The 15,657-nt window shown below is 45.0% G+C and overlaps 1 protein-coding gene across 1 annotated transcript in view; it reads right to left on the bottom strand.

Moving 5' to 3' along the window:
- ptprr (protein tyrosine phosphatase receptor type R) overlaps positions 1-15,657 on the bottom strand; it is a 59,870-nt gene that overhangs the window by 5,698 nt on the left and 38,515 nt on the right. The window contains 3 exon segments of the mRNA XM_056275726.1: positions 3,119-3,229; positions 3,394-3,531; positions 13,280-13,359. Of these exon segments, the coding sequence (XP_056131701.1) occupies positions 3,119-3,229; positions 3,394-3,531; positions 13,280-13,359 (329 nt within the window).

Here is a 15,657-nt window from a genome sequence, read left to right as displayed (position 1 = left end):
TCCAGAGGTACAGCAGACATGATATTTACAGCATGTCAACTCCAGGAAAAATACCGTGAACAAAGGCAATCTTTGTACAGTAGACTGCCAAGCTCTGTGGCGCATACTATCAAGATATGGCTACCCTGACAAATACATCAGAATACTGAGGCTTCTGCATGACGGTATTTCAGTCACAGTGCTCACCAACTGCAACTATGAGTCAGAGCCCGTCACTGTGGAAACAGTAGTCAAACAGGGATGCATCATCACACCCACCCTGTTTGCCATCTTTATTGCTGCCATACTCCACCTCATTGGCGAAGAGCTGCCATGGGGTATCCCAATTTTATACAGAACTGATGGCAGGCTTTTCAACCTTAATAGGTTCAAGGCCAAGAGCAATGTCTGCAACACCAACATCATGGAGCTTCAGTATGCAGATTAGGCCTGCACGATATATCGTTTATGCATCGTCATCGCAATGTGCGCATGTGCAATAGTCACATCGCAGGGCCTGCGATATTTTTCCTACTAGTATGTAGCCTAAGGTACTCAAACTCATGTCATACTGCAACATTTTTGCTCTGTCGACTTTCTTTTAGCAACAAACTCTCAACACCCCTCATTCTGTTATTTTCTATTTCTTCTACTTCTTCGTCGCTCAACTCAGGCCCGTCTAGACACGTTGACGTTACCTAGCAACGTCAGTGCTACGCGTGCGCATAAATGAAGAAGATGAATCCACGTGTGTTCGGGAGAAATGAAAAATGGCAGAGCAAGAGAAAGGAGAGTTAAGGCCCAAACATACTTGGGCCGAACGTACGCGGAGTGGACTCCGCCGGACTAAAAGCGGACTAAAAGCGAACGTCCGCAAGCCCTGTGCACGCAAAACTCAGATTTTACGACCGCAATGAGTCCGCGCCGCGCACCAGTGTCAGCGGCGCGGACTCATCGCGGTTGTAAAATCCAAACATCCAAACGGCAGATCGAAATCACCAAAGCCATAAGCTTCACCTCGCCAAGGATATGATGCCACTCAACACAGTTACCAAAGACGGGTTTCAGAAGATGGTCCGCACACTCGACAAGCGCTACGTTATACCATCGCGGACCTATTTTTCCCAAATCGCAATCACAGGGCTGTACGACAAATGCAAGGCAGAAGTAGACCGAGAGCTGGCACAAGTGGAATACTATGCAGCGACAACAGACCTGTGGTCAAGCCGGACAACAGAGCCCTACATCAGTTTAACAGTCCACTTTATCACTGAAGACTTTAAGCTGAAAACTCGCTGTCTGCAAACCGCGTTTTTCCAGAGGATCACACAAGTGAAAACATCGCAACAGGGTTAAGAGAAGCGCTGGCTGCTTGGGGGCTAGAAGAAACCCGACTAGTCTGCATCACAACAGGCAACGCGTCAAACATGATCAGGGTGGCCGCTCAGAACGACTGGTTCAGGTTGCAATGCTTTGGCCACAGACTCCACCTCCTGTAGCAAAAAGAATTAATGTGCATCATTGTGCATGCACTTTTTTACTACCCATGCCTTGTTTAATATAACGCAATATATCGTGCAATATATCGCAAAAGATTACATCGCCGCAATGCATGTTTTTGTCAAGAACGTGTAGGCCTAATGCAGATGACAACGCCATTGTAGCACACTCCACAGAAGACCTCAAGGACATTCTGAATGTCTTTGCCATGGCATACTGAGCCCTGGATCTAGCATTAAACATCAAGAAGACCCAGGTCCTATATCTCCACTCAACCAGCCATCTACCCAGCCCACCATAAAAGTGGACAGCAAAATTCTTGAAAATGTTGATCACTTCCCCTTCCTCGGCAGTCTGCTCTCCTCAAAAGCTGACATCAACTCTGGGGTCAACCACTGCCTGAGTTGTGCCAGTGGCGCTTACACCAGACTCAGGAAAATAGTCTTTGAAGACCGAAACCTAAAGGCCCAAACAAAATTCCTGGTTTACAGAGCTGTTGATCTCCCCCACCCTACTGTATAGAGCAGAGTCATATACTACCTACAGCAGGCACCTAAGAGCCCTGGAACAGTACCACCAAAGATCCTTACAAAAGATTCTGGGGGTGAGCTGGAAGGACAGATGCACCAAAACCAGTGTTGTGGAAGAAGCCAACATGACTAGCATCCATCCATCCATTATCTTAACCGTTTATCCTGCTCTCAGGGTTGCGGGGATGCTGGAGCCTATTTCAGCAGTCATCGGGCGGCAGGCAGGGAGACACCCTGGACAGGCCGCCGGGCCATCACAGGGCCCACACCCACCCACCACACACACACACACACACACACACACACACACACACACACACACACACACACACACACACACACACACACACACACACACACACACTAACCCATTCATACCTAGGGACAATTTAGTGTGGCCAATTCACCTGACTTACATGTCTTTGGACTGTGGGAGGAAACCAGAGCCCCCGGAGGAAACCCACGCAGACACAGGGAGAACATGCAAACTCCACACAGAGGACAACCCAGGATGACCCACCAACGTTGGACTACCCCAGGGCTCAAACCCAGTACCTTCTTGCTGTGAGGCGACCGCGCTAACCACTGCGCCACCGCCAACATGACTAGCATCACCACCAAAATAATGCAGCATCAACTCCAATGGAAAGGTCATGTCATCCACATGTCCAACACATGTCTCCCCAAACAGATCCTGTACTCCCAGCTTAAGGAAGGTCAGTGAACTCCCAGCAGGCAAAAGAAATGTTTCAAGGGTAATATCAACACCAGTCTGAAGAAATTCTACATCACATTGAGCAACTGGGAACAAATTACACTGGATAGGCGCTCCTGGAAGAAATCTGTGCAGGAAGGAGCCGCACGTCATGAAATGGAACGCCACTGTGTCGCAGAGAAAAAGCGACAGCACTACAAGGAGAGAGAGAAAAAGGGTCAACCACCACCACCACTTTCCCCTGTCCGTAGTGCACCAAAGTATGTGGATCGCGGACCGGCTTCTACAGCACATCTGAAGACCCACAAGTAGACAACCCAACGGAGAGGACAGTCATATTCGCTTCAAGTGACCGTCGATAATGATGATGATGTGTGTGAATGTGTGTATGTACCTTGAGTGTGAGACTGCGTGTGGTGTAGTGTTCACATTCTCTGACACTGTTGACCACCACCTCCACCTTCCCATAGATCCCCCTCCTCTCCGGCCAGTACAGAACACACTTCTACAAAGGGGGAGAGAGAGAGAGAGAGAGAGAGAGAGAGAGAGAGAGAGAGAGAGAGAGAGAGAGAGAGAGAGAGAGAGAGAGAGAGAGAGAATAACATGAATGTTTAAGGATATACTGCAGAACAGTCATAGTACCTTCAGATCATGACCTCATCTCTTCACCTCGTTCTTCTCCTTCAGCTTGGTGATCATAACGATGACGGGCACGTCCTCCTTCCATGCCATTTGCCAGAAGTCGTTCACCGTGTTCACCATGGGGCCCTGAGTGGCGATGTATGCCTTCTCATCACCTAGGTAACCCTGCAAAGGTAACCAATCACACACCGGAGTCAGGACCATAGTGACATCATTCAGACCCCATGAAGGAAAGCTGTCATGAATTCAGAATGAGAACCAGGAAATATGTTTAGCTATACCTGTCTAACAACAGAACCCTGTATATCATCTGTCTGTCTGTCTACCATTCCATCTGTCTGTCTGTCGTTCTGTCATTCCATCTGTCTGTCTGTCTGTCTGTCTGTCTGTCTGTCTGTCTAGCATTCCATCTGTCTGTCTGCCTATCATTCCATCTGTCTGTCTGTCTATTATTTATCCATAAAACAGTTCTGAAGGCTTATAGAGGTGAAACAACACAAGATACACAGGTAAATTATTTCCCAGTCATGAAATGCATTTTGAAACTCTCCCCCAAAATCTATACACAATGACGACTCAGAACATACACACATAACACAACACAACATAACATACATAACACAACAGCACAACATAACATAACATGACATAACACAACACAATATAATACAACACAACACAACACAGCATACATAACACAACACAAGACAGCATAACACAACACAATATACCATAACACAACACAACATCACACAACACAATACAACACAACATAACATCACTGAACACAATACAACACACCATAACACAACATAACATACCATAACACAACACAACATATCATCACACAACACAACGCAACGCAACATAACATACATAACATAACACAACACAACATAACACAACATAACACAACATACCATAATACAACACAACACAACATAATATAACAAGGCTTAGTTCCCTCAAGGCTCAGTTCTTGGCCCCCTTCTCTTCTCTATACACATGCTGCACCTTGGCCAGGTCATTCAAAATCACCATGTGCTCTACCATTTCTCTGCTGACGACACTCAGTTATACATGCCACTAAAACCCACTGATCCTAGCGCCCTATTAAATCTAATAGCTTGCCTCACCGACATTAAATCCTGGATGTCCAAAAATTTTCTAAAATTTAATGATAAGTCTGAGGTCATTCTGTTCGGTCCCGAAAATTCCATCAGTCCGTTTGCTACTAATCTTGGTAGTCTGTCAGGTAATCTTAAACAGGCTGCTAGGAATCTTGGGGTAATATTTGATGCTAACCTCACTTTTGACAACCAAATTAAACATGTTGTTCAGGCTTGCTTTTTCCAACTCGCTAATCTCCAAAATTAGGTCATTTGCAAAAATTTCTACAAAACCTTTTTTGCTTTGTCATTATGGGGTATTGTGTGTAGATTGATGAGAAAAAAAGGAATTTTATCCATTTTGGAATAAGGCTGTAACATAACAACATGTGGGGAAAGTGAAGGGGTGTGAATACTTTCCGGATGCACTGTATATACACAATCCTACCCCTGGCAGGACTGTGTATATGATATGTGTGTATGTTTTTTTCACATTTGTAGAAGTGACAATGAGTTGTGTTGTAAAATATGAATCTAGACATTTTGACACACACTGTATCACTACCCCTGAACCAGGTCTACAGAAAGGCTGGGAGAGAATTCATTCCCCTGTGTTGAAAGACACAGGGCTTCCTTGGTGGTGTGAAAGTTTGAACCTTTGTTCCAGTTTCCTGACAGGAAGTGTCCATTGTATCAGATTCTGAGAGAGTCCTTTACAGCATGTTGCGCTCCACTCCTACTGTGTGTGTGTGTGCGCGCACGTGCACGCGCATGAGGAAACCAAGTGAAAAACACAGCTTACATTCCACATCTGTGAGGTGATAGTGCATCTGACTGTTTGATCCATAAGTCAGTAAGTCAAATTCTGGATGTCCCAATACTGAGTTCGACTGTCAATATTGAGTTCTACTCATTTTACTGACAGTTAACACACAGGCTGTGGTTGTAGTATTACTATTTCATCATACATCTGCTACTGGGTGGCACGGTGGCACAGTGGTTAGCACGGTCACCTCACAGCAAGAAGGTTCTGGGTTCAAGCCCCAGCGTAGTCCAACCTTGGGGGTCATCCCAGGTCGTCCTCTGTGTGGAGTTTGCATGTTGTTCCCGTGTCTGCGTGGATTTCCTGCGGATGCTCCGGTTTCCTCCAACAGTCCAAAGACTTGTAGGTCAGGTGAATCGGCCATACTAAATTGTCCCTAGGTGTGAATGTGTGGGCCCTGTGATGGCCTGGCGGGCTGTCCAGGGTGTTTCCCCCCGCCTGCTGCCCAGTGACTGCTGGGATAGGCTCCAGCTTCCCGTGACCCTGAGAGCAGGATAAGCGGCTTGGATAATGGATGGATGGATGGATGTGTTACTTTGGTGCTGGTACTTTACCTTGACAAAGCTAACAATGAAAGCAAGCTTGTAAACTAGCCTAGCTTTAGTACCTCTACTAAAGGAGTGTCTCTTTACTGAAAGGATAAAATGAACATCATGGTCCGTGTCTGGATGTTTTGTTAGCCATTGCCTTAGAGACAAAGACGTGGTTGGCGGATCAGAAACATCAAAGGGAATACAACCTCATCTAATTAGCTCTTTTGTGACTGGCAGTTTAATTATACCATCAGTCTATTGATAGTCCAACAGCTTGAAATCAAAGTTTGTTGAACAGATAACGTTCATCTTGAATGAACTTTTTTTTAAATTATTATTTATTTCTGATTTTTCCCTTTTTTCCCCCAATTTAGTGGCCAATCGTTTCCTATGTTTAGTCCAAACCCCCACCCTCGTACTGCATGCGTTCGCCAACTGCATACCTCCGGCCGGCAGTCTGGAAGGAGACGCCTCGCCACTTCCGTGACAAGGCGACTCCAGGCCGAACCACTGCTTTTTCTGACACACACACAGACACATTCATGTGATGAACACAAGCCGACTCCGCCCCCCTCCCGAAGACAGCGCTGCCAATTATTGCTGCTTCATTGAGTCCAGCCATAGTCGGATCTGACGAGACCGGGACACGAACCCCGGTCCCCAGTGGGCAACTGCAGTGACACAAAGCCGATGCTTAGACCGCTACACCACCACGGAAATGAACTTTTTAAAGAAACAAATAAGTTTCATTCTTTATTACTAAAATAGGATTCCTCATTAGATTACTGCTGTTAATGAGTGTGTGTGTGTGTTCTGAGCTTTGCTCACAGAGTATTGTGATGCATCTAGTATAGCATGCTAGTGGGACGTTGCATGTTAGGATGCATGTGACCTTCCTGCCTTAGCCCCTGCTGCTGGCCAATCCAGTCCTGGGTAAAACCAATCATGTAAGTCTTCCAAGGCCAGTACACAGCCTCTCCTTCACCAAGACTCCTACCATACCTCCTCGTGGCAGCTCACGGTAACTGGCAGTCTCCAGGCCCAACCTGCCATCAGCCAACCACTGCCCTGCCCTGCTGCCTTGTTGGTAAGTCCAAGAAGACAAGGGCTAGGGGAGCACACTCTGAGAGAAAACCAAGCTATGGTGGCAAGTTTTGAGGCAGCGTCCGACAGACTAGACCAACGGCAGCCCTCTGAAACAGGGGGAGATGCCAGTCGTCTTGGGACTATCCCTTGCCACCGGAACCCATCTCCTTTATGTCAAGAATGTGATGTTGGGAGTAGCACAATCGCCATGTCACTCTAAAAGTCTTCATTGCGCAGGTACCTACAACCACTTGTTGGGAGTTTTCCATCTATACCCTACATCTTAAAAAGTCTGCTGGCGATGGGGTGCCTGGTGACAGGATCAGGGCTGAATGACCTGGGAGCTCCTAGTCAGGCCCCTACACAGCAGCGGCACAGGGTATTGGACGCTAGCAGCTGGGACTGAGTGGCAGCTGTTTTCAGCAGATCCCTGTGTGTCTGAGCAGCCCTCTTCAGAGACCACATTGCTCACCCTGAACAGGGAAAGGCCTAGAAAACGTTCCTGGATAGGCTACTGAACCTATCAGGACATTCCACTTACAGTCAAAAACACAATAGAAAAGTAAAGCACATTCCCCTACGGCTTGCAGCATGGAATATAAGAACTCTGCTGGACTCTAGCCATGGTACAGATGGGCCCGAACTTGTTACTGCACTGATTGCAAAAGAGCTAAGGTGATATCAAATTGTAATCGCTGCCCTGAGTGAGACTAGACTCCTCAGCAAAAGATCTCTTAGAGAAGAGAGCAGTGGCAATACATTCTTTTGGAAGGGGTACCCAACAGAAGGCAAATATCTGCATGGTGTGGGGCTAGCAATAAAGAACTACCTCCTCCCCATACTGACAGAAACACCCATTGGAATAAGTGAAAGACTCATGTCTCTCTGTATCCCTCTTGCTGAGAAACAGTATGCCACCCACTTTAGTGCTTATGCACCTACACTGCCATCTGAAGGGGAAGTAAAAGATTGCTTCTACCAGCCGTTGGACGATGCCCTCATTAAGGTCCCCAAGAAAGACAAAATTCTTCTGGGGAATTTCAATGCAAGAGTCAGGATTAATCATGAGCTTTGGAAAGGAGTAATCAGATGCCATGGAGTTGGGCATGTGAATGCTAATGGTCTTAGGCTCCTGAACCTATGTGCCAAACGTTAGTTCTCCATAACCAACATCATGTTCCAGATGAAGAACAAATACAAGACCTCCTGGATGCACTCACGGTCAAATCACTGGCACCTGATCGACTACATCATTGTTAGATCTGACATTAGGGATGTTCGTATCACTCGAGACATGAAAGAAGCTGAGTTTGATACAGACCAGCAAATGAAAGTAGCCAAACTCTATCTCATGGTATGCCCAGTGGTCCACCTTAAAAAGTCCACCAAAAAGAGACTACAAAGCTAAACTCAGAGATGATGAGGTGCAGAACAATCTATGGTGTGTTCTACCAGAGCAGCACGGAGACACTGAGCTCCTGCTGAAGACTGCTGATGAATCCATTGAGAAAAAATTGACTATCATCAGCACCCTGCTGTATGAATCAGCAGCCCAGACCATTGGCTATAGCGTCAAAAATCCCCAGGACTGGTTTGATACAAATGTCATACACATCGGCACTTTTCTGGACAGTATCCACAGAGTACACAAAACTAGCCTTGATCACCCTGCCCACAGCAGGAATGGCAACAGCAAAGGAAGATAGTCAGCAGGAACTGCAACACCTGCAGAATGAGTGATGGGTTTCCAATTCTCAAGAAATTCAAAACTACGTAGACAAGCATGACATGCACAACTTTTATAATGCCATAAAAACCATCTATAGGCCAAGAAGCAGCTCTGTCTGTCCTATTAGAAGCACTGATGGATCCACCCTCATGAAGGACCAGGCCAAGATCACTTAACAATGGAGAGAACACTTTGAAGCACTCCTCAATCACTCCAACATGGTGGACACCTCCAACCTTGATGAGCTTCCATTGCTTCTCAGTCTTCAGATCACTGAAGAAGAACAACAACAAAAGCCCAGGTACTGATTCTATCCCTGCCAAAATTCTAAAGCAAGGAGGCTACCTCTGCACACAAGCAGTTTACCTGTTTTTTGCTAAGGTGTGGAGGCAGGAATATGTCCCTCATAAGTGGAGGGACGCGAACATCATCACCATCTACAAGAACAAGGGTGATAAATCTTTGTGCAGGAACAGCAGGGGGATATTGCTCCTTGGAGTGGCTGGTAAAGTACTGGCAAAATCATGCTCCGCAGGCTGGATGACAACATCCCTGAAGGGCTCCTTCCAGAATCCCTGTGTGGCTTCAGGAAAAAAAGAAGCACTGTGGACAAGATCTTCACTGCACAACAGCTGCAAGAAAACTGCCAAGAACAGAAGCAAAACCTGTTCATTGCCTTCACGAATCTCTCAAAGGCCTTCTACACAGTAATAATAATAATAATAATATTGAACTTTATTTATGTCGCACCTTTCTGAACAGCTTTACAAGGTGCCTTACACAACAGGATAAAATAATGCACAGTCAAGATAAAACAACAAAATACTACAAAAATATGGGACATAATGCCAGATCCACACCACAGAACAAGGTAAAACATGGTCAGGATAAAGTCACAAGAGCATCATTAAAATGAAGAGAATTAGAGGCGACAAAACAAGGATTATGATAAAAACAATTAAAATAACGTGATGAAAGAAAAATATAAAAATATAAAGAATTAAAAACATAAAATTATAAAGGCATAAGATAAACAATATAAAAATAAATAAAAAATTGGGCAAAAAAAAAAAAGATTGACTATAAAAAAAGCCTTCCTGTAAAAGTAAGTTTTAAGAAGTGATTTAAAAGAAAGCAGTGAGGTTGCTAGCCTAATTTCCTCAGGTAGGGAGTTCCACAGCTGTGGGGCTCTAACAAAATAATGCCCGGCGACCTTCAGTAATGAGGCTGCTGAGGGAACAGTTAAAAAGGACCTGCCTGAGGAGCGCAGGCAGCGACCAGGCCCATGGGTGTGAGTAAATCAGTGATATATGTAGGCGTGAAGCCATGTAGGGCTTTAAAATTATTTATTTAAAGTTTAAAATCTATCCTATACCTAAACGGTAGCCCGTGAAGCATTGTAAGAATGGGAGTGATGTGTTCATGTCTCTTGGAATTTGTCTGGCAGCTGAGTTTTGGATGAGCATTTTGGTGGGAGACTTTTGACTAAACCCTAAATACAGGGGGTTACAATAATCCAGATGATGAGATGAATATATGGATGACCTTGAAAAGGTTTGAGATAGAACATTTTTAACTTTTGTGATGTTCCTAATTTGGAGAACGCAAGACTGTACTACCTTGGTGATTTGTGTGTCAAAACGGAGCTTGGAGTCAAAACGGACACCCAAATTGTGGGCAGAGTGCTTAACATTGGAGGACAGGTTCCCTTGACTCTTTTCCAGGTCGCCAGTTAAGTTAGGGGGGCTGAATAAAAGGACCTCAGATTTGGACTCATGGAGCCAGAGGGTGTTTTGTGACATTTAATATCGGAGAGACAAGCCATAAAACGAGAAAGATCGTGTGTGTCATTACCAGTAAGCAGGACATAAAGCTGGATGTCATTCGCATACAACACTACATCACAATACGTACGTGTCAGAGGACACGTTTTTGCGAGAGCGAAATACGTGTATATGGACACGTATTAGTTGCCACTGGGGCCGCAATCCCATATTCTGGCCACTGGGGGCGCAATCCTGTCTTCTAGGTCTAGGCAGAGCTGTATCGGTCGGGATTCACCACAATTTCTCCACCACACAAGGTAATGTTACATCTAATACATATTTAAGTAAAATGTGAATTTAGACATCCTTTTTATAGAATCGGCTGTTGCCCCATAGCTAGATTTACGCACCATTTTACCGGATTACAAACTCGTCATTACCAGACTCCGATTGTTTTTCAGTAAATCGCTACTCTTCCAGCCAGCCAAATTGAGCAGACGTGAATTCTTTCTCTATGGGTTGCGGAGTTTCCTAAATTGTAAACACCATACATATAACGTTAGTTCAATAATGTGGTACATATCTGCTTCAAAAAATAATTTGAAGATAGCAAATTTAGCTACGACTCACATATTAAAAACATTCGCTTCGCTTTGCATCGCTCCGCCATCTTTGTTCAATATTTTTGACATTCTATTGCGTCATGACCATGGTCATGACAGACCTAGTAGGCTACAGGGCGCCCCTAGCGGCATTTGTGAGATACGTGTCAATGAACACGTATAAGTGACTTGCAGAAGCGTAAGAGGAGGCGACCAGTCTGTTCGCATAACAGTGAAAATATTATGATGACAGATGATCTGACCCTGGGGAGTATGTAAATGGAAAATAATAATGGACCAAGAATTGACCCCTGGGGGACACCACAGTAGACCTTGAACTCCTAATGAGGGCAGTCTGTCTGCCATCTGCCATATAACCATATATGATGTTTGCTTACTTTTAATATTTGACCATGTATGACCTATTCCATGTTTAACTTTACATTGCTTGCTTAAAGCTCATGTGTAGCAAATCAAAGGTGTGCTATAAAGTGTCTTCTGTGTGAACTAATAAAGGCTTATTGTTAACTGTTAAATGATAGCAGAGGAATGTACGGGAAGCTCACTCGAGTGTAACAAGGTCTGAAGGAATGGTCCTGGAGAATTACGAGCTGGAAGATAAGGACATCTGAACTCTTTGAGCAAGTTCTGTTATCCATTAGGATGACAGTCCAGCAATAAAGAAGAGTAATAAAGATGAGCTACTTACTCCAACCAGGATTGGGGGGGGGGGGGGGACTCTGAGTACATACCATTGTGACCATGACAATAAGCATGTTTAGGGTGCAAGGGAGTGTGCTGACATCTAGGCACGCACATAAGTATCTATGCTTTGTGCGTCTGTTCATGACCATATTAAAAGTGTGACAATACTGTAAGACATTTTTGACTCACTCCTCATTTCATGTCAGAGTGAAATTAAATAATTGCCATGACACCTCCTTTGGGAGGTCCTACTGCATTATGGCTGCCCCACAAAACTTGTCAACATCTTGCATCAATTTCAGGAAAGGATAAGTGCTACGGTTGTACTGAGTGGAACCTAGTCTGAGGAATTTGGTGTAGGAACGGGCATGAGACAAAGCTGTGTTTGCCCCAGTGCTCTTTAGCATCTTTCTCCTCTGCGTGACAACTTTCCTGCACAAGGACATAGAGGCAGAGAGTGGGGTAACTATTGATTTCAGTCTGGATAACAACCTCTTCGGCATCAGAAGATGCCAAGCAACCACAATGCTCAGGTCAGTGCACATAATTGAGCTACAGTATGCTGATGACTATGCTCTTGTGGCACACACACCAGCAGCACTGCAAGCCACCCTTACAGCTGCTGTGAGGACATAGAGTTGTCTGTTAACATCCCCAAAACAGAAATCCTCTGCAATTGTCATCTGAGCCCCCACCAGAACTTCCCAACATATACATCTCAGACTCTCCCCCTCTCCCTTGTACCACACTTCAAATACCTTGGTAGCATCCTCTCTGGTGACTTCAACATCAATCAGGACATCCAGAACAGGATCCAACAGGCTTTGTGCTCCTTTGGACGCCCCAGGGAGTGGGTCTTCACCAACAACAACCCGCACCTCAATACAAAGCTTGTAGTCTATCAGGCAGTGTGCCTACCCATACTTCTGTATGGATGTCAGCCATGAACGGTTTACAGCTACTACCTGAAGCAACTTGAGGCCTTTCATATAAAATGCCTCCAGCGAAAAGTGACCTGGCAGGATTGATCTAACATCTGTAGATTCTAAAATGCATCAACAGCAGGAGCATAGAGGCCACCATCTTTCATCACCAACTCAGATGGCTTGCCACCTCATCAGGATGCCAGAGGACCGCATCCCTCGGAAGGTCCTCTATTGCCAGCTGAGGCTAGGACACCACTTAGCCAATGGACCAAAAAAGAGGTTCAAAGACCAGCTGAAGGTCTCCTTTAAGAAGTGTGAGCTCAACCCTGGCACAGTAGAGATGGCAGCCGCTGATCAACCCAACTGGTGCCATCTATATCATGAAGGCATGAAGCTTGCTGAGAAAAAGGGGCAGAAAAGCGCCTGGCAAAGAAGCACAGGAGACACAAATCCATGGCTGCGGTTAATCCCACACCACCCTCTGCCAGCACCTTCATCGTGTGCACTGCCTGTGGAAGACAGTGTGCATCCCGCATTTACAGCCACCAAAGGACTTATAACAAACAAAAATAGGAGTCATCATCGGACATGATGGACAACCCAAAGAGAGTGTGTGTGTGTGTGTGTCACTAACCCGTATATAGTTAGCATTGATGTAGGAGATCAGAGGGTCGTTGGATGTCTTTGACTTCAGGATGACTCTGGAGTGAGGGTCTAGGATGCACAACAAGCAAAGGAGGCAATGGGACAAGGAGACAAGGGTGGGAAATTAGAAAAGAGGAACCACTACCATGAGAGAAACAATGAGACACAGGATGAGAAGTAGGCAAGGCCAGAGGGAACAAGGACACAAACAGAAGAGAAGAAAAGAGTGTTTTCCCTCCCTGAGATTTCCAGACCAGTTTGTAGAAAACTGAGATAAACTGGATTTAATTGTACATCTAACAGGAGAGAGGAGAGACTCTGGGTGGCACATTTTGTGTTTCAAGGATATTGTCTAATGTTGTGATGTCTGAAATTTAAAATTCTGCTTTCTGCACAGCCTGCATGTATCCTGCATATTAGATTAGATTAGACTAGATTCAATTTTATTGAAACTGCACAGAGTACAAGTACTAAGACTATGAAATGCAGTTTGGCATCTAACCAGAAAGTGCAAGATAGTATAGTAACGTGCAACATATAATGAATGAGTGTACAAAGGTAATATGGAATGTCAATAAATATGAATATACAGTATGTAATGATTAATGTACAGTAAGTATACAGTATTCAAATCTATATAGTGCATTTGTATATAAAAATAAGCTAAAGCTATGGAGTATTATAGTGTATGTACATTATAGTGTGCAAAGGTTAGTGTGTCCAGTGTAACAGACAACAGATTAGAAGCGCAAAAATATCAGGAACACTTTGTCGAAATGCCGTTTCCCCCAGCCTCGCAGCAGTGCAACACAAAGACAAAAAGACATCCAAAAACTACAAGAACACACATAGTATCCAAACTAACACATATATCCAAACTAAAAAATAAAAAAAAATCACGATCCAAGGGAACGGTGGTGCAGTGGTTAGCGCGGTTGCCTCACAGCAAGAAGGTTCTGTGTTCAAGCTCCGGGGTAGTCCAACCTTGGGGGTCGTCCCGGGTCGTCCTCTGTGTGTAGTTTGCATGTTCTCCGCGTGTCTGCATGGCTTTTCGCTGGATGCTCCGGTTTCCTCCCACAGTCCAAAAACATGCAGGTCAGGTGAATTGGCCATACTAAATTGTCTCTAGGTGTGAATGTGTGTGTGTGGGCCCTGTGATGGTCTGGCAGCCTGTACAAGGTGTCTCCCCGCCTGCCGCCCAATGACCGCTGGGATAGGCTCCAGCATCCCCGCAAACCTGAGAGCAGGATAAGCAGTTTGGATAATGGATGGATGGATGCATTGGCTCCCCATTGATGAAGGTAGGGTTAGAGGACTGCAGCGTTCTAAAACCGATGGACATTTCCTTTGTTTCTGTGGTGTTTAGGAGATGCTTTGACTTCTCGTACAAATTTAGGTCAAAAACTAAGTAGTCAAAAACTGGCCCATGCTCCTCCTCCCCATCGTACAGAAGGCTCACGAAGGCAGTATCATCTGCATACTTTAAAGTGCTTATTAGGGGAACTGTTAGTGCAGTATATAAAATAAACAATAAAGGTGATCAAACTGTGCAAGTGGTCATTTTGTCAGAGAGCGACATACCTGCTCTGACCTGCTGGATTCTACGGCTAAGAAAATCAACAATCCATGAAATCAAGCCAGCTTCCAGTGAAAAGTCTGTAGCCAATATATCTGCTAGAATACTGGTTTGAATACTGTTAAATGCAGATGAAAAGTCCACAGATACAATCCTGAAACGAGTCTTTGGTTTCTCAAACTGAGGGTGCAATACGGGCAATAGAGTCAGAATTGCATCTTCAACCCCCCTATAGGCTTGATAACCCACTCCAAAACCTTCCTTTTGTGTTTTATGAGCCATTCTGAGGTGGACTTACTCTTGTGTGTCGGATCATTGTCCTGCTGCATAACCCAGTTACACCTCAGCTTCACATCACAGCCTCCTTCAGAATTTTCTGGCAGAGAGCAGAATTCACGGTTCCTTCAATGATGGCAACTCTTCCAGGCCCCGAGGGGGCAAAGCATCCCCACATCATCACACTACCACCACCAAGTTTGACTATTGGTATGATGTTCTTATTGTGAAATGCTGTGTTTGCTTTATGCCAGACATAACAGGACCAGTGTCTTCCAAAAGGTTCCACTTTGGACTTGTCTGTCCACAAAACATTATCCCAAAAGCCTTGGGATAATCAATTGCCATAAACGTGCTTTTTTGCAAATGTGAGGGACGCACTAATGTTTCTCTTAGTTAGCAGTAGTGTGTGCCTTGCAACTCTCCCAGGAATTCCATTTTTGCCCAGTGTCATTCTTATTGTGGAATCATGAACGATGACCTTAGCTGAGGCTAGAGAGGTCTACAGTTCTCTA

This window comes from Lampris incognitus, chromosome 3 (genome assembly GCF_029633865.1).
Source record: "Lampris incognitus isolate fLamInc1 chromosome 3, fLamInc1.hap2, whole genome shotgun sequence".
Taxonomy (NCBI): domain Eukaryota; kingdom Metazoa; phylum Chordata; class Actinopteri; order Lampriformes; family Lampridae; genus Lampris; species Lampris incognitus.
This window is presented reverse-complemented; position numbering and strand designations above follow the sequence as displayed.